Source organism: Amyelois transitella, chromosome 13 (assembly GCF_032362555.1).
Source record: "Amyelois transitella isolate CPQ chromosome 13, ilAmyTran1.1, whole genome shotgun sequence".
Lineage (NCBI taxonomy): Eukaryota > Metazoa > Arthropoda > Insecta > Lepidoptera > Pyralidae > Amyelois > Amyelois transitella.
In genome coordinates, this window is record NC_083516.1 from 10,372,323 (window position 1) to 10,385,836 (window position 13,514).

At 47.6% G+C, this 13,514-nt stretch overlaps 1 protein-coding gene across 1 annotated transcript in view; it reads left to right on the forward strand.

Annotated features, from left to right (window-relative positions):
* Positions 1-13,514, forward strand: part of LOC106138019 (E3 ubiquitin-protein ligase Ubr3) — an 86,936-nt gene that overhangs the window by 69,291 nt on the left and 4,131 nt on the right. The window contains exons 26-31 of the mRNA XM_060947584.1: positions 3,274-3,493; positions 5,704-5,961; positions 9,124-9,395; positions 10,055-10,306; positions 11,250-11,468; positions 12,454-12,593. Of these exons, the coding sequence (XP_060803567.1) occupies positions 3,274-3,493; positions 5,704-5,961; positions 9,124-9,395; positions 10,055-10,306; positions 11,250-11,468; positions 12,454-12,593 (1,361 nt within the window). The remainder of the gene's footprint in view (positions 1-3,273; positions 3,494-5,703; positions 5,962-9,123; positions 9,396-10,054; positions 10,307-11,249; positions 11,469-12,453; positions 12,594-13,514) is intronic.

The following is a 13,514-nucleotide window of genomic DNA, read 5'->3' on the forward strand; positions in this document are numbered from 1 at the left end:
TCATTTTCCGGAACTTCTTCTAGATGATTTAATGTTTTATATTCTTCAAATACTTTTGTGTATTCTTCCTTCAATAATTTGTCCTTCCTAAATCTTTTTTCTATTTGTTCTAATCTTCTAATAGCTATCTCTCTAGTGTTTCCGTTTCGACATTGAGGATTATCAGTCTTAAATGGTAATTTTACCACGTATCTCCCTTCTTCTTGTCTACTATATGTTTCTTCAAATAGACGTTCACATCTCTCTTCCTCCTTTGTATATTTCTTCTTTGTGTCAGGCTCTATTTCCCAGAAGTTCTTCAGCATGTTGTCTATGTCTAGCTGATGATGCATGACAATTATTTCTTCAGAGGAAGATGTGTTTTGTATTGCTCCAAATAAGATCCAACCAAGGTGTGTGTTTTGAGCGCATGGTGAACCTAGGGGACCTTTGATTAATTCATTCTTCAAAATTTGGGAACAAACTTCAACACCAAGAAGAAGGTCGATTCTTCCTACTTCATTAAAGTTGGGATCAGCTAAGGTGAGTCCTCGTAAATGTGTCCAATTGTTTGTTGGTATCTTTATAGTCTTTGTTGGCAGGTGTGTGGTCAATTGTGTGGCCATAACATAGGCTTTCATACCGAGCTTGAACGTATCATCATGATTGGATAAAAGTTCCAGCTGTACCACGTGCTTAACTGTAGTCTTGGTTGAACCCACACCTGTGATGTTTCCCTTAGCCGATTTTCTCTTTACTTTTAATGTTTGAGTTGCTCTTTCGCTAATGAAATTAGCTTGGGATCCCGGATCTACTAACGCGCGCAATATTGTTACGTATCCTTTCTCATCTCTTACAGGGACCAATGCGGTAGCGAGCAAAGCTGTAGACTTCTTCGCTGTGAAATGAGTTGCTATTGCGTCGTTTGTTTCTTCGTCTTCCTGTTGTTCATCTTTTGTGTCATCAAGTTGGCTGTGGTGAGTTTGTACATTGTCTGTAGTTTGGGATTCTCTCTTTTCGTGAAGCAAAGTGTGGTGTTTTCTCTTACAGATACGACAGGTAACCGGCAAACGACATTTCCATGCTGAATGACCTTCAGCTAAACAATTGAAGCATAGGCTTTTGTTTCTTACAAATTCACTTCTTTCCCGCGGCTGAAGTTTACCAAATACCTTGCAGTGACTTAAGGTATGGTCTTCATTACAGTTAATACAGGTCTGGACCGAAGATGTTGCTGCGGCCGTTACGTGAAACGACTTGCCCTTGAATGCTTGAGTCTTCTCTCTTGTGATGGAAGTTATCGGATTGTTTGTGTTAGTAACCAGCTCCAGTGTTCTAAATTTCCCTTCTAGGAATTGTTTCAAGTCACGCCAACTAGGTAATTCATTAGGTTTCAATTTATAAGCGTGTTCTTCCCATGACTTATGACTCTCGAAATCTAATTTTTGCACCACATGATGAATAATAACTGGATCCCACGAAGTAATAGATATTCCTTCATTTATAAGGCCATTTAAACATTCTTCGGTAGTGTCTAGAAGCATCTTGATTTGAGTTGCAGTCTGACTAGCACATTTCTTTTGTCCAAATAAACGTTTGAGTAAAGAATTCACAACTAGGCGTTTATTCGCGTAACGATTTTTAAGAATTTCTCGTGCTTGATCATAATTATCTTCAGTCACCTGAATATGCCTTAATAATGCCTCAGCCTCACCAGTGACACTCGCTTTCAAATAGTGTAGTTTTTGCACTTTGCTCAGTGAATTGTCGTTGTCTACAAGCGATGAAAATAAATCGTCGTAATTAGCCCATTCTTCATATTTCCCCGAAAATTTTGGAAGTTCTATTTTTGGTAACTTTGCACAGCTTAAATTCGAGGGATGTTGAGGAGAACTACGCGAAGATACCGTTGTCGGCGTTAACTTTTCCAGCATATCTTTCAAATCGCCTTTGATACATAAATAAAGTTCTTCGATTATGTCGAATTCCTCATTGGCTAAATACGGGATTTTGTCATGCTTTTCTATGTCCGTTTCTTGAATCAACGATGAATGTGCCTCGAGAAATTTCTCCCAATATTCATGTATGCATTCTAATTTACTCTCTATATATCCTTTTGTGAGTCTTGTTTTAGGACATTTTTTCAGATTTGATTGGGTTTTCTTTAATTGGCTTGCAAGATTTTCTATGACACGTAATTGTTCCATAGTGAGTGAGTGAAAGTTTCGGTTGTCTTAGCGAACTTCTAACTATCCAACAATATATTTCACGTTCTAAGTCCACACATAACTTGACGCGATGAACGGTAATTACATTAATTTTGTTTAATATGTCCATAAATGTAAAACATTTTCCATACGCGTTATTGCAAACTCACTATAAAATGTCACATTGTCAAATGGCGAATGTCTTTATATTTTACCAATAAAGTCTTACGAAATCACAAGGCAATCACTTGATAATATATTATTTCTTTACATTTAAATACGACAAATCACTTGATGTTATTTATTTTATAAAATAGCTTCACTTCGATAGTTCAATTTTTCTCGCAGAGCTTCAGTCATTGGTCTATGTAACGATAACATATGGTCGCAATTCGGCCGGATGTTATCGTTACATAGACCAATGACTGAAGCTCTGCGAGAAAAATTGAACTATCGAAGTGAAGCTATTTTATAAAATAAATAACATCAAGTGATTTGTCGTATTTAAATGTAAAGAAATAATATATTATCAAGTGATTGCCTTGTGATTTCGTAAGACTTTATTGGTAAAATATAAAGACATTCGCCATTTGACAATGTGACATTTTATAGTGAGTTTGCAATAACGCGTATGGAAAATGTTTTACATTTATGGACATATTAAACAAAATTAATGTAATTACCGTTCATCGCGTCAAGTTATGTGTGGACTTAGAACGTGAAATATATTGTTGGATAGTTAGAAGTTCGCTAAGACAACCGAAACTTTCACTCACTCACTATGGAACAATTACGTGTCATAGAAAATCTTGCAAGCCAATTAAAGAAAACCCAATCAAATCTGAAAAAATGTCCTAAAACAAGACTCACAAAAGGATATATAGAGAGTAAATTAGAACACTCAATTTTGAAAAATAAATCTATTGGGATATTATAGTAAACAGTTTGCGACTCAAATTAATACAACATCTTTTGTTTTTTATCAATCCATATGAGATATAATTAAGATTTCAACTTAATTAACGTACAATCACTATCGAAAGCTTACGTAAAATCCGACTATAATATGTTTTAAATTTTACAACAGCCTGCAAGTCGCCTGTCAGACGCGATGGGCAAAGCAATGAAGGACATGACTGCCACAGCCAGCAGCAAGCTGCGGCAGCGTTACGGCAGCTCGCCGGCCGCCATCTTCACGTTCGTGGCGTCGCTGGTGAGGACCAACCTGGAGTGCGAGCTGGTGCAGCGGGGCGGCGCCTTGCACAGTCTCTGTGTGCCCCGCTACAAGCCCCGGAACGAATGTATAGGTGGGTTTCTTTGTTTTTCAGGACTAAATCTTTTAATAGGTACATCATAGGCCAGTGCGTCAGAAAAGTAATATTATTAAAATAATAGAAGCCTTCCGCGACTTCGTCCGCATGGAAAACCTATCAATCCCGAGGGAACTCGCAGAAAAAAGTAGCCTATATGTTATTCTGGGTCTTCAGCTACCTACATACCAAATTTCATTGTAATCGGTTTAGTAGTTTTTGCGTGAAAGGGCACATCATCCATACTGACATCCTGACATACTCACAAACTTTCGTATTTATAATATTAGTAGGATATAGAGGACATTGGCTGACATATCAACATACCATTCCCGCATCTAAACGGTTAAGACAAAAACGACTAGAATTTATGACAATATGGAGGGGCGGCAGGAATATAATGTAGAAAGGGATATTTTATTTAAATTTGCTTTTTAGTTAAGTCTAGGTCTTTAATGATTACATAAATATGGTTTTTGTCGAAGTTGTATATGTGGGAGAAGTTTTGTTTTGTGCTTTTATTTAAATCCTTTTTGTTAGACCTCTTACTTATTTTTACGCTGGCAACATTAATAGATAGAATAGGGAGTCTGTGGTACGATGTAAGACGTTAAAGGATGTGTTTTTAAAAAGTCTAATAATATAAGAAGATTAACGATATCTTTTTCATCTCACATATATATCTTTAATAATTACTTCATTGATGTAATTGTGTTATTTTATTCTACTTGCTGCCTGTTTGTGGCGGGTGTTAAAGTGATTGTTCTTTGTAGGGATTATCGTCCAGTTAAAACTATTTCATATGCTTTTTCCTTGCTTGTCTCTTTTGCCATTTTAAAATTTATGAAAGCAGAGAGAGGGAGATTGTATGTGTCCATGCCCTTATTTAGTCATTAATTTAAAACGATTAATTCTGTTTTCAGTTCCATAGTTTAGTAAATAGTTGATAAAATAATAATTTAAAACTAAGATATGTTGGTGGTATAGTTTACGCGGAAATTTCTTAAAGTGCCGTGTGGCTCCAGGCACCAAAATAAAACAGAACAGGACCACTCCATCACTTTCCCATGGATGTCGTAAAAGGCGACTAAGGGATAGGCTTACAAACTTGGGATTCTTTTTTAGGCGATGGGCTAGCAACCTGTCACTAGTTGAATCTCAATTCTATCGTTAAGCCAAATAGCTGAACGTGGCCATTTAGTCTTTTCAAGACTGTTGGCTCTGTCTACCCCGCAAAGGATATAGACGTGACCATATGTATATGTATGTATGTATTTCTAAAAATCCAGCCCAATTTCATCTTTGTTGGCTCAGTGGTTGAGATTTTGTGATCAGTTAGTGAGTGAATGAGTTAGTGTTTTTCGCTTTAAAAAATGTACTTATAGATTATATATGAGTTGGTGTTGGCATCATGGGCTCTATTTTAGGGCGGATGAAAGTGTAACAAATATCAGGCTTTTATTGATGACTAGCTTTATTGTAACGTTTCGCTCTTGTAATAAAATCTAGAAAATACGTAGCCTATGTTAATGTTACTTCCAAAGTTCTATTCTATAAAAATGTAGCCTATGTTACTATCTTATATCTGTGCCAAATGTGCTTGTGTGTAATCAGTCCAGTAGTTTTTTTTTAGTTCATTCGTTACAAACATACAAACCTTTTTATTTTGGTCGACTGGAAGATCCCGATTGGGATAAGTCCGCCATTGTACATATTCTTCTATATCCAATGAATGTCAGAAACTGTCCAAAAAGGCTCGAATGGCTGTGCATAAGGGCGTGTTGGTACCAACATTAATGTATGGGAGTGAAAGTTGAGTGTGGCAAAAGAAGCACGAAAGCAGAATAAATGCAGTGGAAATGAGAGCGTTAAGGAGTATGATGGGTGTGAAATTGAGTGACCGGATAAGGAACAGCGTCATAAGGAAATGTTGTAATGTGGAAGAAGACGTAGTAACAGGAATAGAAAAGGGTATGTTAAGATGGTTCGGTCCTAGACGAACGTATCTTGATCAAATTAACGTAAGACGTCCTGGTAAAGGGTCAGGTCAAAAGTACTCGAAACCGCCGAGCTTGCATAAAGAGAGTTACGAATGTGGATGAAGCGAAGAAAGTATGCAGGGATCGGGCAAGTGGAAAGATGTAGTCTCTGCTCCGGGGAAGAGGCGTGATATTATGTATGTATTCAATGAGTGTGTTCCGCCGCAGTGCCCCTGGTGTCGGTGGCGGGCGCGCACGTGCTGCCGCTGCGCGAGGCGGGCGCGGGGCTGGGCGCGGCGCTGGGCGCGGCGGCCGCCTGGCGCCTGCTCACGGACGCGGACGGCGGCCCGCGCGCCGCGCCCGGCGCCGTGGTGCGCGGGGCCGCGCCGCCCGCGCGCGCCGTGCCGCTGCTGCTGCGCGACCCGGCCGCGCTGCTGCTGCACTTCCTGCTGCTGGCGCCCGCGCACCCGCCCGCGCTCGACCTGCGTGAGTCTCTCTCTCTCTCTCTCTATATATACACTAGAGGCCGCTGCTGCTGCGCGACCCGGCCGCGCTGCTGCTGCACTTCCTGCTGCTGGCGCCCGCGCACCCGCCCGCGCTCGACCTGCGTGAGTCTCTCTCTCTCTCTCTCTATATATACACTAGAGGCCGCTGCTGCTGCGCGACCCGGCCGCGCTGCTGCTGCACTTCCTGCTGCTGGCGCCCGCGCACCCGCCCGCGCTCGACCTGCGTGAGTCTCTCTCTCTCTCTCTCTATATATACACTAGAGGCCGCTGCTGCTGCGCGACCCGGCCGCGCTGCTGCTGCACTTCCTGCTGCTGGCGCCCGCGCACCCGCCCGCGCTCGACCTGCGTGAGTCTCTCTCTCTCTCTCTCTATATATACACTAGAGGCCGCTGCTGCTGCGCGACCCGGCCGCGCTGCTGCTGCACTTCCTGCTGCTGGCGCCCGCGCACCCGCCCGCGCTCGACCTGCGTGAGTCTCTCTCTCTCTCTCTCTATATATACACTAGAGGCCGCTGCTGCTGCGCGACCCGGCCGCGCTGCTGCTGCACTTCCTGCTGCTGGCGCCCGCGCACCCGCCCGCGCTCGACCTGCGTGAGTCTCTCTCTCTCTCTCTCTCTATATATACACTAGAGGCCGCTGCTGCTGCGCGACCCGGCCGCGCTGCTGCTGCACTTCCTGCTGCTGGCGCCCGCGCACCCGCCCGCGCTCGACCTGCGTGAGTCTCTCTCTCTCTCTCTCTATATATACACTAGAGGCCGCTGCTGCTGCGCGACCCGGCCGCGCTGCTGCTGCACTTCCTGCTGCTGGCGCCCGCGCACCCGCCCGCGCTCGACCTGCGTGAGTCTCTCTCTCTCTCTCTCTCTATATATACACTAGAGGCCGCTGCTGCTGCGCGACCCGGCCGCGCTGCTGCTGCACTTCCTGCTGCTGGCGCCCGCGCACCCGCCCGCGCTCGACCTGCGTGAGTCTCTCTCTCTCTCTCTCTATATATACACTAGAGGCCGCTGCTGCTGCGCGACCCGGCCGCGCTGCTGCTGCACTTCCTGCTGCTGGCGCCCGCGCACCCGCCCGCGCTCGACCTGCGTGAGTCTCTCTCTCTCTCTCTCTATATATACACTAGAGGCCGCTGCTGCTGCGCGACCCGGCCGCGCTGCTGCTGCACTTCCTGCTGCTGGCGCCCGCGCACCCGCCCGCGCTCGACCTGCGTGAGTCTCTCTCTCTCTCTCTCTATATATATACACTAGAGGCCGCTGCTGCTGCGCGACCCGGCCGCGCTGCTGCTGCACTTCCTGCTGCTGGCGCCCGCGCACCCGCCCGCGCTCGACCTGCGTGAGTCTCTCTCTCTCTCTCTCTATATATATACACTAGAGGCCGCTGCTGCTGCGCGACCCGGCCGCGCTGCTGCTGCACTTCCTGCTGCTGGCGCCCGCGCACCCGCCCGCGCTCGACCTGCGTGAGTCTCTCTCTCTCTCTCTCTATATATATACACTAGAGGCCGCTGCTGCTGCGCGACCCGGCCGCGCTGCTGCTGCACTTCCTGCTGCTGGCGCCCGCGCACCCGCCCGCGCTCGACCTGCGTGAGTCTCTCTCTCTCTCTCTCTATATATACACTAGAGGCCGCTGCTGCTGCGCGACCCGGCCGCGCTGCTGCTGCACTTCCTGCTGCTGGCGCCCGCGCACCCGCCCGCGCTCGACCTGCGTGAGTCTCTCTCTCTCTCTCTCTATATATATACACTAGAGGCCGCTGCTGCTGCGCGACCCGGCCGCGCTGCTGCTGCACTTCCTGCTGCTGGCGCCCGCGCACCCGCCCGCGCTCGACCTGCGTGAGTCTCTCTCTCTCTCTCTCTATATATACACTAGAGGCCGCTGCTGCTGCGCGACCCGGCCGCGCTGCTGCTGCACTTCCTGCTGCTGGCGCCCGCGCACCCGCCCGCGCTCGACCTGCGTGAGTCTCTCTCTCTCTCTCTCTATATATATACACTAGAGGCCGCTGCTGCTGCGCGACCCGGCCGCGCTGCTGCTGCACTTCCTGCTGCTGGCGCCCGCGCACCCGCCCGCGCTCGACCTGCGTGAGTCTCTCTCTCTCTCTCTCTATATATACACTAGAGGCCGCTGCTGCTGCGCGACCCGGCCGCGCTGCTGCTGCACTTCCTGCTGCTGGCGCCCGCGCACCCGCCCGCGCTCGACCTGCGTGAGTCTCTCTCTCTCTCTCTCTATATATATACACTAGAGGCCGCTGCTGCTGCGCGACCCGGCCGCGCTGCTGCTGCACTTCCTGCTGCTGGCGCCCGCGCACCCGCCCGCGCTCGACCTGCGTGAGTCTCTCTCTCTCTCTCTCTATATATACACTAGAGGCCGCTGCTGCTGCGCGACCCGGCCGCGCTGCTGCTGCACTTCCTGCTGCTGGCGCCCGCGCACCCGCCCGCGCTCGACCTGCGTGAGTCTCTCTCTCTCTCTCTCTATATATACACTAGAGGCCGCTGCTGCTGCGCGACCCGGCCGCGCTGCTGCTGCACTTCCTGCTGCTGGCGCCCGCGCACCCGCCCGCGCTCGACCTGCGTGAGTCTCTCTCTCTCTCTCTCTATATATACACTAGAGGCCGCTGCTGCTGCGCGACCCGGCCGCGCTGCTGCTGCACTTCCTGCTGCTGGCGCCCGCGCACCCGCCCGCGCTCGACCTGCGTGAGTCTCTCTCTCTCTCTCTCTATATATACACTAGAGGCCGCTGCTGCTGCGCGACCCGGCCGCGCTGCTGCTGCACTTCCTGCTGCTGGCGCCCGCGCACCCGCCCGCGCTCGACCTGCGTGAGTCTCTCTCTCTCTCTCTCTATATATACACTAGAGGCCGCTGCTGCTGCGCGACCCGGCCGCGCTGCTGCTGCACTTCCTGCTGCTGGCGCCCGCGCTCGACCTGCGTGAGTCTCTCTCTCTCTTTACTAGAGAGTCTCTATACTAGTTGCAGCGTGATGTTATATAGCCTAAACCCTTCCTTGATAAATGGTCTATTGAACACAAAAATAATTTTTCGATTCGAACCAGTAGTTCCTGTTCAACCAATTAAACAAACAAACTCTTCAGCTTTATAATATTAGTATAGATGTTCCACAACCAAACTTTTCATATTCGATTCATATTATCACTCCAGAACACTTCACGTGCATGGTCCGAGCTCTGTACACGCTGACGTACTACCAGATAGTGTGCCAGTTCATCGCCAGCACCACGGCGGAGGGCCGCGCGGGGCTGGCGGGCGGGGAGGGGGCTGAGGGCGGGGAGGGCAGGGAGGGGGGCGGCGGGCTGCGGGGCGCGGCGCGGCTGCTGCTGGCCGCGCTGGCGGACTCCGACCTGTTCACGGAGGACGGCCCGCCGCAGCCGGCCAACCAGCAGCAGCCGGATTTGCAGCAGATGGAGCAGCAGGTACTTTATATATATATATTTATATATGTACATCAATATTTTTTTATAGCTTTTTTGGGACGTTTTGCTAATATTTTTTATATTTCAGGACTCTAGCGTTAACTTTCCCGTTTTTTGCTTCTGAAGTAAAAGGATTTAATTTTGATATCCGTATAAAAAAATCACTTTACCTTTATACACTGTGATACAATGACACACACTTTTGAACATACTTGTCCAGTGTACATATAATCAAGTCTTTATCCCTTACGAAAGTAAACAAAACTTACAGTATCCCAAAGACTAGAAGACTACATTAAGCTGTGTGGCTTAAAGATGTTATTAAGATCTAAATAGTGACAGCTTGCTAGCCCATCACCCAAAAGAAGCCCAAGTTTATTAGCATGTCCCTTTTCATTTTAATTTCCTCCCACCCTAAGATTGACTGGAATAGATTGCTTTAGCGATAAGTCCGCCTTTGTACCTCATTACACCTATGTTTTTTTTTCTGTTTTTCTTTTTCTTATGGAGTAATAAAGAGTCTATCTATCTATCCCTTTTTCGCCTTTAACTACATTCATCCATGGGAAAGAGCGGGTATTTTCCTATTCTAATGTGCCCGGAACCACACGTTCATTCCATGATACTATTGTACTCATGTAATCTTTTTCTTTTTCCAGCTTCAAGAACTCCTTCTGCCATTCGTCCGAATCGCAGCTCTCCTCCGTCACCATTTATACGGCGCGGAATTACCCGAAATACAATCACCCGAGCAGGAGTTTGTTCGTCTGGTCTACTACCTGGAGCTGGTGACTGAGGGCATGGAGTGGAGCTCGTGGTCCGCCAGCAGGGCGTTGGCTGAAGGCTCCGAAGTAGTCGCCAGGAGGTGGGCCAGGCAGTTGGGAACGGCCGCCGATAGAGGGCAGTTGGTGGTAAGTTTACAAGAAGATTTACATAGATTTAGTTTAGGACTCGGATGAAACGGAAGGGAGATATGTTTCCAAGTTGCTTGTTATGCCTGGCAATCTACGGCTTTGAAGATGTGGAGTTGGAGATTGTAGTTGGTAGGACGCTTAGGATTTACCGCCAACTGAAGACAGTTGGTGGTAAGTTTACTAGAACCAGCAAAGAAAGAGTCTGTTCATCTGGTCTACTACCTGGAGCTGGTGACTGAGGGCATGGAGTGGAGCCCGTGACCCGCCAGCAGAGCGTTGGCGAAGATTATTATGTATAAATGCTTCCAGTGCTTAGCCGGGGCGGGTTGTTGTTGTCTATCGAGAGTTTCGTCTAATTAATCTCTCAGAACTTATTAGGAGTGGACATGCAATGTGATATGTATGGACCGCGTTGTAGTTCCACCGATTTGCGCTAGATGGCGTTGTTGTGTGATTTTACCGATATGTACTGTTTTTATATTCTATTATCTATTTTTGATCCAATAAAAATTGACTATTCTGAAATAAAACGTAAAGACGACGAACTCACTCTTCTCTTAATTCTATTTGTATAAACCTACAAAGCCCAAGAAATCGGATGACATTTCTGTTAATCAAGTCAATAGTATTACAATTTACAATGAAATATGGTGGTGCCGTGTGGTTCCCGGCACCAATACAAAAAAGAATAGGACCACTCCATCTCTTTCCCATGGATGTCGTAAAAGGCGACTAAGGGATAGGCTTATAAAATTGCGATCCTTTTTTTTAGGCGATGGGCTAGCAACCTGTCACTATTTGGATCTCAATTCCATCATTAAGTCGAGCAGCTGAACGTGGCCATTCAGTCTTTTCGGGACTATTGGCTCTGTCTGCCTCGTAAGGGATACAGACGTGACTATATGTATGTATGTAAATATGGTGTTACCCCTCCGATCAGGTCCGCCGGCTGCTGCGCTCGCTGCACGTGGAGTGGTCGCAGCCGGCGCTGCTGGCGCTGCCGCGCGACTACGACCGCCTGTTCACGTACTACCACGAGCGGGTGTGCCTGCAGTGCGGCGCCGTGCCCAAGGAGGCCTCCGTGTGCCTGCTGTGCGGCACGGTCGTGTGCCTCAAGCAGGCCTGCTGCAGGCACCAGGACGTCAACGAGGCCGTGCAGGTGAGGATCCCCACGAGCGCCTGCCTCCAGGGCGGCGCCGGGCCCAAGGAGGCCTCCGTGTGCCTCAAGCAGGCCTGCTGCAGGCACCAGGACGTCAACGAGGCCGTGCAGGTGAGGATCCCCACGAGCGCCTGCCTCCAGGGCGGCGCCGGGCCCAAGGAGGCCTCCGTGTGCCTCAAGCAGGCCTGCTGCAGGCACCAGGACGTCAACGAGGCCGTGCAGGTGAGGATCCCCACGAGCGCCTGCCTCCAGGGCGGCGCCGGGCCCAAGGAGGCCTCCGTGTGCCTCAAGCAGGCCTGCTGCAGGCACCAGGACGTCAACGAGGCCGTGCAGGTGAACAGGGGCTATAAAGGTTCAATTATTATTAGGGATACATGCGGGCCTGAGTCAATCATGTTAGGGAGGAGGGGTCATTAAATGTTACATGTTGAAAATTGGTTGAAAGTTATACCGAAACAAATGTCATCAAGCCAAATAGCCGAAAGTGTGTTTTTGGATCTGTCTACCCGGTAAGTCACCTGGCCGCTGTTCCATATTTTAAAATTGCGATGCCCAACAGAGTTCATATTACACCTATTTGCGGACGGCCTCTGTGGCGCAGCGGTAATACGCTTGTCTGTGACATCGGAGGTCCCGGGTTCGAATCCCGGCCAGGGCATGATGAGAAAATAACTTTTTCTGATTGGCCTGGATCTTGGATGTTTATCTATATAAGTATTTATTATAATATATAGTATTGTGAGTTAGTATATCGTAACACAAGTCTCGAACTTACTTCGAGGCTAACTCAATCAGTGTAGGTAATTTGTCCCGTATATATTTATAAGCAGTTACTGTAATTCAACTGATGTACTTTGTGATTAGCAAAAAAGATTTTTAATTTAATTGAATTGATATAGACGTGTGACTTTATAGGCAAGTATGTAATTATAACCGTTTAGTACGAAACCAAGAATGTAACTCCCTCCCCCCCCCCTGGCCACAGCACGCGATGGAGTGCGGCGGCGGCACGGGCATCTTCCTGGTGGTGACCTCCACCTACATCGTGGTGATCCGCGGCCGCCGCGCCTGCCTCTGGGGCTCGCTGTACCTGGACGACTATGACGAGGAGGATCGCGATCTCAAGTCAGTATTCATACATACATTCGTACATACATACATTCATTCATACATACATTCATACATACATATTAAACACGCCACTTTCCCAGAGCGATAAGCGGACATTATATAAAATCACGCTTCTTTTTCGAAGGGGTAGGCGGAGACTACACCTTTCCCTGCATACTTTTTTCGCTTCATCCACATTCATAACTCTCTTCACGCAAGTTCAGCGGTTTCGGGTACTCTTGACCTGACTTTTTGCTAGATCGTTTCAGATTTGATCAAGGTACCTTCGTCTAGGCCTTCACTCCTACCTTTCCATCCACACTCTCCTTGTATATTGACTTAGATAATCCACTGTCCATTCATCCTCTCCACATGACCAAACCATCTTATCATTCCCTTTTCTATTCCTGTAACTACATCTTCTTTCGCATCACAACATTCCCTTATCACGCTGTTCCTTATCCAGTCACTCAATTTCACAACTACGAGGGTGGTTTGAAAAGTTCTCGGCCTAACCTAGATTTGAGGGTAGAAAAAAAATAAGAATATACTCATTCGATAGATTGATTCTTTATTTACACTTGTGTTAAATTTCATTGTGATAGGTTGTGTGATTATTTTTTTACGATTTTTTGTTTGAGCTAATCTGACTCTCTACCGGAAAAATGAAAAAAACCGAAGTAAGAGCCGTGATTAAATATTTCGTCAAAAAAATATGACACCTAGCCAAATTAAGGAAGTCATGGATAACACTTTAGGTGAATCTGCGCCTTCGTATTCGACGATAAAAAAGTGGGTAGCTTTATTTAAACAAGGCAGAGAAAGCGTCGAAGATGACCCTAGGAGCGGAAGGCCTTCAACGTCCACCACGCCAGAAATGATCGATAAAATCCATAAATGGTTTTAGACGACCGCAGATTAAAAGTACGAGAGATA